This window comes from Propithecus coquereli, unplaced genomic scaffold (genome assembly GCF_000956105.1).
Source record: "Propithecus coquereli isolate 6110/MARCELLA unplaced genomic scaffold, Pcoq_1.0 Scaffold81, whole genome shotgun sequence".
In the NCBI taxonomy this organism is placed as follows: domain Eukaryota; kingdom Metazoa; phylum Chordata; class Mammalia; order Primates; family Indriidae; genus Propithecus; species Propithecus coquereli.
The window spans coordinates 7,616,037-7,626,250 of record NW_012154285.1 but is presented as its reverse complement, the minus strand read 5'-3'; the positions used below and the strand labels follow the sequence as shown (position 1 = coordinate 7,626,250).

General features: G+C 63.7%; 1 protein-coding gene across 1 annotated transcript; it reads left to right on the top strand.

The window, feature by feature from the left end:
* The first annotated feature begins 761 nt into the window (after window positions 1-761).
* LHX5 (LIM homeobox 5) lies at window positions 762-10,006 on the top strand. The gene is made up of 5 exons (XM_012663441.1): window positions 762-1,502; window positions 3,521-3,744; window positions 4,376-4,653; window positions 5,355-5,520; window positions 9,325-10,006. The coding sequence occupies exons 1-5, from the start codon at window positions 1,330-1,332 to the stop codon at window positions 9,690-9,692; spliced, it is 1,209 nt and encodes a 402-aa protein (XP_012518895.1). The 5' UTR covers window positions 762-1,329; the 3' UTR covers window positions 9,693-10,006.
* Window positions 10,007-10,214: the final 208 nt, after the last annotated feature.

Genomic DNA, 10,214 nt, shown 5'->3' with positions numbered 1-10,214 from the left:
GCGCCCAACGAGGGACTGAACTTGCACACTCAGCCCACACGCGGTGTGAGTGCAAACAACGCCCACGCAGTCGCTGGCGTCCCCCGACTCGGCCGTGGGACCCACTCACCACAGGGCCCCGACTGGCTGACAGGGATCTGGAAGGTGCCGCGAGGAAAGGGGAGACGTGGCCAGTGCCACCTGCGAGCTGTCTTCGGGAAGAGCCTCCACCCTCATCTCAGCCCTCTCCACTTCTCCCCCAGAGCTCTGTAAGTGGCGGCTGGGGCCTGAAACTCCGGAGTCCGGGGCCAGGCCTAATGACACCACCCCATCACCACCGCCCCAACCTGGGCCTGGGCCTGGGCTCTGCAGCCGCGCGGCCTCCACTGGCTCTCTCCATGAGAAAGGCACCGCTGGGCCCCATCCCCGTGTATGACAAAAGAAGCCGGGGCCAACTCCGGGAGCCCGGAGAACCGCGCTGGCCCAGCTCCGGGGCGCTGACCCCAGAGGCGCGGGGGTGGGTGAGTCCAATCTGGCGGGCTGGGCTGGGCAACGGGGGCGGACGTAGCGCGCTCCCGGCCACCGGCAACTTCTGCAAGTTCCAGGGACGGCGAAGGGGGCGGGGGACCTCCTAGACTAGGCCTTAGAACCCTGACCCCCAGGTATTTGTGAGGAGAGAGACAGAGAGAGAGAGAGAGAGAGGAAGAGAGACGCAGTTTTCGGATCGCGCGGCCCCTGCCCCCCAGCCCCAAACTGGAAGGTAAATACTTACTTAGCCTCGGAACCAGGTACAAGCTAATACTCAACAATACTGATGCCTTGTTTTTTTTGCTCTGTCCGGACCGCAAAGCTGTAGCCAATTTAGATATGCTATAAATTTAAGAGGTTGCCATGGCCACGGTGCGCCCATTGGCCGCCGGGCCCCCTACGTGCCGCGCCACGTCACCAAATCTGAATAAGGATGCGCGAATTAGGCGGCGGCCAGACAAAGATGAGGATCGGGACCGCTTGAAAGTGGGGGAAAGTGCCGGCGCCTCCGCCACCGGGGAAAGCCGCTCGGCAGCGCCGAGGCCAGCAGCCACCCGAGACACCTGGGGGAGCCCGGAACAGGCGCCGGGGCGCGCGGCCCGTGGCATGAGGCGGTGAACGCCACCACCCCGCACCCCACTCTGGGCAGCCCGGCTCCAGGCCAGCGATCGCCCGAGGACTTGACCGGCCGAGTCTTGGTCCGGACCGGACTCGCCCAGCCGCTGCTGAGACCAGAGGGAAGCGCAGCGGCGGCCCGGAAGGCCCGAGGGCCAGGGGCCCACAGGGAGGGCGAGGCGGCCCGAGCCGCCGGGGCGCGCGGCTATGATGGTGCACTGTGCCGGTTGCGAGCGGCCCATCCTCGACCGCTTTCTGCTGAACGTGCTGGACCGCGCGTGGCACATCAAATGTGTTCAGTGCTGCGAGTGCAAAACCAACCTCTCGGAGAAGTGCTTCTCGCGCGAGGGCAAGCTCTACTGCAAAAATGACTTCTTCAGGTAAGAGGCCGCGCCGCCCTGCTGCCTGCGCGCCCGCCCTGTGCGCGCTCTACTGGGGAGTCGGGGAAGGGGAGACCACGATACCCACACGAGCCCCCCGGGCTCACAAGCTTCGATGGTGAGCGGGGCAGCACTTTGCTCTCCTCCTGCCCTCGGTCCAGGAAAGGGCCCTAGCCCAGGCGGAGGAAGGAGCTGCCTGGCTGCCTCGCGGTCGGTCGCTCCTCCAGGGCGGCTGGGAGCGGTGGTGGGGCAGGGGAAGGAAGCCCTGACAAACTTGCTCTCCATCAGTCTCTGCCCCTTTCTGGCCGCTGCAACCCCAGGACGGAAGCTTCAAGCCCCATCCTGGCAGAGGAAGGATTTTTACTGGAGTTAGGGATGGCCGGGGTCTTCTCCCTCTGGGCAGACTGCGTGAACCCACAGGCCGCCCTCCTGTACAAACAGAAACTTCTCAGCTCCAGAGGGGGCCCAGCGAGGAAGGTCTCCCCTGGTGATGGGGGGAGGGAACCTTCCCCTCCTTCCCTCCTAACCCCTTAAACCCCTTTCCTCCCATGTTGAAAAGCACAAATGAAATCAAGGCTGAGAATCAGGACCTCCCGGGTCTAGCCAGGGGCTGTGTCACCCACCTCCCCCCAGCCCGTGCGGACCCTCAGGTGGGCCGGGGCAGATCGCCTCTCTGGGCCTCAGTTTCCCAACTGGGAAATGCAGAGGGACAGCCTGGGTGCCTGTGGGGTTGGCGGTAGCTTAGCCCTGCCTGCTTCCACTGGGCGCCCAGGGCCGGCTTTGTGAACGCGAATTCCGGGCGCCCAGGAAGAGGGGCGTGATCAACACCGCGGAGAAAGGCAGCCCGCCGGCCCCAGCGGCTCCGCACTAGGGAATTTGAATAGGAGAAAATGTCAGCCGCGCCTTTACACGTGTAAACTCCCCGGCCCCGGAGGCCCAACGCCCCTAATGTGGCGGTGCTTGCAAGGCGCCTAATGATTTTTGATAAGGTGCATATGGCCAATTACGCTGCCGGATAAGGCCAAAAGTGACTTATGGCTTCTAATGCCCTCACTACATCAATGTCACCCAAATTCGCCCTGTTTAGAGACGTGGGTGTGAGTAGATGTGGGGTCCCCAGAGTCCTGGGCCCTCCCTCTCCCCGCCAACCTGCACCTCACCCCTATTGGTGGGGGTCTGCACCACCTATTTCAGGGGAAACCAGCTTTCTCTCTGGGCTCAAGGAAGAAAGAAAAGGAATTAGATCAGGAAGGCGGGAAAGGGGGGATTTGAGAGATCCCTGCCCTGGCCATGCAAGGTTTATGGTTGCCTTCTGTTCACAGTCCCCTGCTGCCTGCCAGGGCCAGAGATTGGGGATGGGGGGTGGCTGGAACTCAGTCCTTGCTTCCTAGAGTGTACCCCTTCGAGGTCCTGCTGTCCACAGCTCCTGCCTAGCTCCATGGAGGGGGCAGTGTGGGGATTGGACAGCCTCTTAGTTGGCGCTGGGAATCCATGGAAGGTTCCCCCTTCCTGCTAAAGTCTGGCCCAGGGGAGGGGCTCCCTGCTTGGACCAGCCAGCCAGGCAGATTGGCCCTACCCGGGCACCGGCAGACTAGACAGGGTCCAGGAGGCCAAGCCATGAAGTGGTCCAAACCCTGCCCACCTGGCTTCAAATCCTTCATGAACTCTGAGTTTGCCTGGAGCAGCCCAGGCAGGTCTGGCAGGGGTTGGGATGAGGGGTGGCATCTTAGGACACTCAGGGCCCTCTGCTTGGCTCAAGGCTGCACGCATTGCCTGCCCCTTCACAGCCCAGTAGAGTGTGAATAAGCCCAGTGGAGGCACGGCTGCCCTAGTCCCGAGAACAGCCCAGGACATTTGCGCTGCATCTCCTGCTCTGGCCTGGGCGTGCATGATTGGGGCTCTGTTTGACAGCTGTGGAAATGGAGGCTTCTCAGAAGCCAGGGTGGGTGGGAAGAGGTCAGGGGCTGAGGACTGGACACCAGGCCCACCCCATAGTGACAGGCACCTTGTGTCCGCAGGCGCTTCGGCACCAAGTGCGCTGGCTGTGCGCAAGGCATCTCGCCCAGCGACCTGGTGCGCAAGGCCCGCAGCAAAGTCTTTCACCTCAACTGCTTCACCTGCATGGTGTGCAACAAGCAGCTGTCTACCGGCGAGGAGCTCTACGTCATCGACGAGAACAAGTTCGTGTGCAAAGACGACTACCTGAGCTCATCCAGCCTCAAGGAGGGCAGCCTCAACTCAGGTATGCAGGCCTCAGCCCCTTCCTAGCCTTGGGCCCCAGCGCCCTCCTGCCCTGTCCAGCCTCTACTTTGCCGCCTGTGGGAGGTCTGTGCCCAGCTCAGAGCTCACGACTCGGGCTCACCCACTAAGCAGTGCTAGGGCAAGGCGAGGGGTTGGAGGTTGGGGAAAAGAAAGCGTTGCAGCCGGTCCTACTGGGGAACCGGGAGCCGCCAGCTCTTCCCCGCCCTCCTCCAATTCAGGCGGCTTTTCCAAGTGGCCCTCCTTCCCTAATTCGAAACAGCCCAATTCGATTCCTTCTGTGTCATCTGAGCTCCAGGTAATTTCTAGGTGCACTGGGAGGACGTTGACTGGGGTCTAGAGGAAGGAGAGAGAGAAGAAGATCCAGAGGGCGCCCCCCACCCCCCTTACCCAGGCAATAGCTGAGAGGGCTTAGGAAGCCCTTCCAAAGGCCCAGCCCCGCCTGGAGAGAGTGGGCGGGCGCCAGGTCCCTGGGGGAGGGGCTGTCGCAGGTTTGGGAGGGAACCCAGCGCAGCCCGCGGTAGCCTGGGCCGGCTGGAACCGGCCACTGGATTGGAGAGGCGTCGGGCCGCAGCTGACGCCGCTGTCCCCTTCCCGATCCATCCGCCCCGCAGTGTCATCCTGTACGGACCGCAGTTTGTCCCCGGACCTCCAGGACCCGCTGCAGGACGACCCCAAGGAGACGGACAACTCGACCTCGTCGGACAAGGAGACAGCCAACAACGAGAACGAGGAGCAGAACTCGGGCACCAAGCGACGCGGCCCGCGCACCACCATCAAAGCCAAGCAGCTGGAGACGCTCAAGGCCGCATTCGCCGCCACGCCCAAGCCCACCCGCCACATCCGCGAGCAGCTGGCGCAGGAGACCGGCCTCAACATGCGCGTCATCCAGGTGTGGCCCGGGCTCGGTGACACCTCCCTGGCCCTGCTGCGTCCGGGAGTCTCGGAGGAGCCTCTGGAGCCTGGTTGGCGAGGAGCGCTCCGGCTTCTGGTCTAGGAGCAGACGGTGCGCCCGAGGTCGGGGACAGCGGGGCACCCGCCCGGGGTCAGGGGCTCTGAGTCAAAAGATTTAGTCCAGCCCTGCTGTCCTCCTGGCGCTGCGATTTGGGGCGGGTCACTTCACCTCTCTGAAATCTGCTCCCCCGCATTGTTCAAGGAAGGTTTTAAGTCCGGGACCCCTCCTTTCCTCCCACCTTCGGAGCAAAGAAAGAGGCGACGTTTGTCACACGTCCCCTCCCTGCGCCATGCGCGGGCAGACAGATCAACCGCCAGAGCCCGTCTCTGGGGCTGAGGGGCCGAGGGGAAAGCCATGCCGGGCGGGAGGCCTTTATAAAGCCGTCAGGCCGCGGGCGAGCCGAGGACCGGGAAGCCCAAGTCTTTATGAGTCGCCCCACGGGTCCGCGAAATCCTTCACCCTTGGCTGGTTCGCCGAGGCCCCTCTCCACCCCTCCCGGCCTAATCCGGCCCGGCCTCCGCCTCGGGGGAGCCCTGGTGCGGAAGAGGCGCTAGGACCCAGCGGGGCCGACCCAGGCGGGGAGAGGAGGGGCGGGGAGGCGACTGACCCCAGGCTCACAGCCCCCTCCTCCGTTCCAGGTGTGGTTTCAGAACCGACGGTCCAAAGAACGCCGGATGAAACAGCTGAGCGCTCTGGGCGCCCGGAGACACGCCTTCTTCCGGAGTCCCCGGCGCATGCGTCCGCTGGGCGGCCGCTTGGACGAGTCTGAAATGTTGGGGTCCACCCCGTACACCTACTACGGAGGTAAGGGGCTCCCCGGACGCGCTGCTCCGTACCTCCGCCCGCGCTGTTCTGGTCGATGAGGGCGCAGGGCGCAGGGCCCCGGCCAGCGCGCTTTCAGTCGCCCGGGGACCACCCCCCCTCGCTCCCTCCCACTCACGCAGCACGTACACGGTTATGGACACGTGCACACTCCCCTACTCCTCCTGGACACAGAATCAGAGACATGGACTCACCCATACAGTGACACACATACAGGATACACAGTGACACCCTCACCCGCGCAGGACACATGGGCAGACTCACACACACATTTGGATTCAGAGACCTCAGGGACATCTAGACCCACGATCACACACAAATACATTCCACCACCACCCCAGGGACACTCACTGAGACACACAAATCCACAGACACACACTCCCGCACTTCATGCTGAGGCGGGCGCTGTAAATCCTCACGCACGTCGCCCCCACGGACACACGGGACACACAGCCTTCCTGCTGCCCTGGCCCATGTGCCTACGGTACTTGGCACAAGGCGGATTCCAAGCACTGGAGGGCAGCGCCAGGACAGGGGAGGGGGTCTGGATTCACTCCAGGCCGCCTGCTCACTAGCTTTGAAGACAGCAACTCCTGTTCCTCGGTGGGGACGGTGCGTGCGGCGTCTGGCACTGTTAGCCCGAATGCCGGCAGTTGCTCTGGGCAAGACTCTGCCCACCCTCCAGCCCCAAGCATGCTGGGATTCGTTCCGAACGGGGTGCGAGGGTCCAGACGTCCACTCTCTCTGTCTTTGGGTCTGTAGAGGGTGTGTTTACAAAGGGGGGAAGATGGTGCTACCAGGCTCAGGCCTGGGGTGAGCTCTCCGCTTGGACATCCCTCTCCCTTCTCCTACCTTCCTTCTCTCCCTGCCCCTCATTTCCCTTACACTGGGTTGGTGACCCACAACTCCCCCAACCCCAGATTTCTGTGCTCTTCGCTTCAGGGCCATGCTATGCTGGCTCTGGGTCCTACCCTTCCCAGAGCTGTGGGCTCAAGGAAGCACTTCCCGGCTTTGAGCCTCTGAATTTGGGGAGCCGCAGTTCTGCCTGTGCCTGGGAGGGATCTGAGCTCCTGAGTCGCTCTGTGCCGCCACAGGCCTGCTCCCGGCTGGTAGTCCAGGTTGGGAACAGGCAACTTCTCTTAGAAAAGTGGCAATGTGGAGGGGGCAGGAGCTAGGCACTGAGGCAGACCCAAGAGGGAAGGTAAGAGAACCCCACAACTGACCTCGGCACATCCAGAGGCCCCGGAGGTTAGATTTTGAGACCCGATCAGGGTCCCTAGAAATTGTGGGCAAAATGCGAGGCTGCACTTTTTCTGGGGCGAGAACTGGCAGGTTGCAGAGACCAGGTTGGGGAGCTGCAGCCCCCCAGCCCCAAGCAACCCGGACGGTGGGCGTGTCCTCCCCGGGTTCCGGTCACCCGCTCTCTCCACCCAGTTTTGCCTCCTTCCCGCACAAAATCTCATCCCGGGAGCAGCGAGGTGGTGGGGGCGGTACTGGCCCCGGAATTTTTCCCCGCCCGGGTAATTAACCAAGGTTTCCCCCCAGGACCATTACGCCCCCCACCAATCCCGCTGCCTCCTCTCCCTGCGCGCCTGCTGGATGGGGTGGGGAGCTGGACTCTGGGGGCCCCTCATTCCCCGGAATGGGGGGCAGGACTCCCCAGCCCCCAGCGAGGCAGCCACGCCTAATCCGCGCTGGGAGATCCCGGCGGTGGCGGCCGGCAGCGGGCGAGAAAGGGGCCGGGCGGCGGGGCCGGCGGCTCCCCGTGGGAGCGCGGACAAAGCCCCAGCTGCGGCTTTTGTGCCCTTTTCAGACGGCGTTTGTTCCAATTACCTCCGGCCCGGCCGCCATATGGGCGGAGGCGGCGCGCACCGCGCCGGGGCCGCGGCCTTCGCTGCTTTGCCGGCTCGCTGCGGGCCTCGGCCGTCCCCGTCCCCGTCCCCGTCCCTTTGGGGCTCCAAATTCGCCGCTCCCAATCTTCCCCTTTACTTTTTGGGAGAATGGAATTAGTCGTTTTAAAAGGTAATTGGCAACCGTTTTAGCTGTTGCCTAAACTGTCGCCAAGCCACGCCTCCAGACCCCCCCATTTGGACAGACTTCAGGATTTGGAGGGGTGGGGAGGGGTGGGGGGGTCCGGAATTCGCCCTGCGACTGAGACCCCAGAACCGAGCAGGGGAAGTGGGTTCGCAGAAGAGACAGTCTTCTGGATGCGATGGTTTTCGCGGTGTACGAAGCGGGCTGTTGTCACTGGTGCGGGCCACAAGATGCTACTTTCCTGGGTCCTCCACCTAAACCTTCAGGGGCCCGCCTGGACGGGGAAAGCAGATGTCCCGCAGGACCTGGAGGAGGCGCTCCGGGAGGCAGTTAAAGGGGCGATGCGAAAGCAATTTCCTGAGGCAGGATGGGCGTGTAACCTGGAGTCCCCGCACCCCCTGAATTTGCGGGCAAAATGTGCGTCTGTGCATTTTTCTCGGGAGAGAACCTGTAACTATCACCAGCTTATCAAAGGGCTCAATGTCCCCAAATGCTTCAGAACCTGAGCTTCTGGCAAACCCACCAGGATGAGGCTGGAGGATCCAGCCTCTACCCCAAGCGCAGGCGGAGCTCTGGGCATGACCCCGCCAATGTCCGCGTCTTCCTCGTCCTCTCCCAAGCCGCTGGAGCTCAGCTTTCTCCGTTCCGGGCCAGGCGAGGCAGGGACAAATGGTTGGACCCTAGTATTCACCTGGATGAACGCGCCGGGGCTGTACTTAGAGGGGCAAAGGACTTGGGCCAGGTCGTGGGGCGCAGGGACAGAGGAGACCGCGCTGAGGCCCCCCTGTGTGCTCTGTGGCCGGACTCTGCGCTCCTGGCACAGCCCGCCAGCCCCTTGGCTCTCCGGCCGCTGGCCAGGTCCCAGCTTCTCTCCGGCCGGTTCTCAGCCACTTCTCTCTGCTCTGTCCTCACGTTCATTCCCGCCTGGCTTCTCTCCCGGCCTCTCGGCCTCCGCATCCGTGGACTTCCCTTGGACTCACGAGGCCAGTCCGCTGTCTCGCAGTCCCTGGGCGCATGGGTCTCTCTCAATCCCCGGTCTCGCTCCTCCTCGCCGTCCGCCCTGGGTTTCATGGTGTCTCTAACCGCGGCTGTCTCATCTCTCTGTCTCTGCGTCTGCTCGACTGTCTCGCTTGACCTCCGATCTCTGGGGCTCTCCAGTCTCTGCTGTTGACTTTGGGTCTCTTTCCCGGTCTCGCCCAGTCTGCTGGCTCCCTGCTGCCCCTCCTCTCCCCTCCGCCGGTCTCTCCCTGCCTCTGTCTCTCGCTGTCTCCGCATCTCTCTGCATGTTTCTCCCTAACTCTGAGACACCGTCCGGCATTGTTCACTGTCTCTGTGTCTCTGGCCGCAGCGGTCTCTGTCCGTCTTTAAGGAAACTATGACTTTGAAGTCCGGCGTCTTTCCATGCCTGCGTCCCTCCCTGTCACTGTCTCTAAGTCTCTCCGGTTTCTGTCTCGTCTCTTACAGTTTCAGTCTCTTGTCCTTTTGCAATCTCTCCGTCGTCTCTCCCAATCCCTCCCCGAGGGCCTGGGACCCTCACCATCTCGAGGCGCTCAGGCCTCCCGCTCCCTTGGCCCCTCTCCAACCTCGGGTCAGTGTCGCGCTCTCCCGCTCTCCCCCGGCGGGGTCTCTGCGCCCCCGACCCGGTCCCCAGTCTCTGAGTTTCCTCTCTCCGGGTACCCTCCGCTGATCCCGGGCGCCTCGCCTGCTTCGGCTTCTCATGGTTCGGTGTCTCCTTCCCCTTCCCCTCCGCAGACTACCAAGGCGACTACTACGCGCCGGGAGGCAACTACGACTTCTTCGCGCACGGCCCGCCGTCGCAGGCGCAGTCCCCGGCCGACTCGAGCTTCCTGGCTGCCTCGGGGCCCGGCTCGACGCCGCTGGGCGCGCTGGAGCCGCCGCTGCCCGGGCCGCACGCGGGCGACAACCCCCGGTTCACCGACATGATCTCGCACCCGGACACGCCGAGCCCTGAGCCGGGCCTGCCGGGCGCGCTGCACCCCCTGCCCGGAGAGGTGTTCAGCGGCGGGCCCAGCCCGCCCTTCCCCATGAGCGGCACCAGTGGCTACAGCGGACCCCTGTCGCATGCCAACCCCGAGCTCAACGAGGCCGCAGTGTGGTAAGGCCGCCGGGCCTCGCCGCCCGCCCCGCGCTCGGTCCCCCGGGGCGCCGCGCGGACCGAGCCTCCCGAAACCAAAACTCCCGAAGCGACGCGGACGCTGAGGACGTGGGTGTCCCTCAGGGGTTCTCTCTCGGGTCGCACTCAACCAGCAGCTGCTTCTCGGCTGGGGGGGCCGGGGGTGGGAGGACCCGACCCCCGTCTCCACCCCGCGGGCTCTCCGGGAGCCCCAGCCCAACGCCAGCGCTCTCCCGGCAGCCACAGCAATGTCTTGGGACCAAAGTCAACGCTCCGGAGGGTTAGAGATCTCAAGCACGCTCTCCCCGGTCCCCCCAGCACCCATCCACCCACCACCTCTTTGGACTAAGAGCGGGTGAGGTCAAGGGGCGGAGACGATGTTGCCCCGTGCCCTGCAACCCGAGTGGCATTTTGTAATCTTATTTCTCGCTCTGCTTTCCCCGTCTTAAAAAAAAAATAAGATGATAAGAAGAAGAGAGAGATGGGAAGGGAGAGAGAGGAAAGGGAG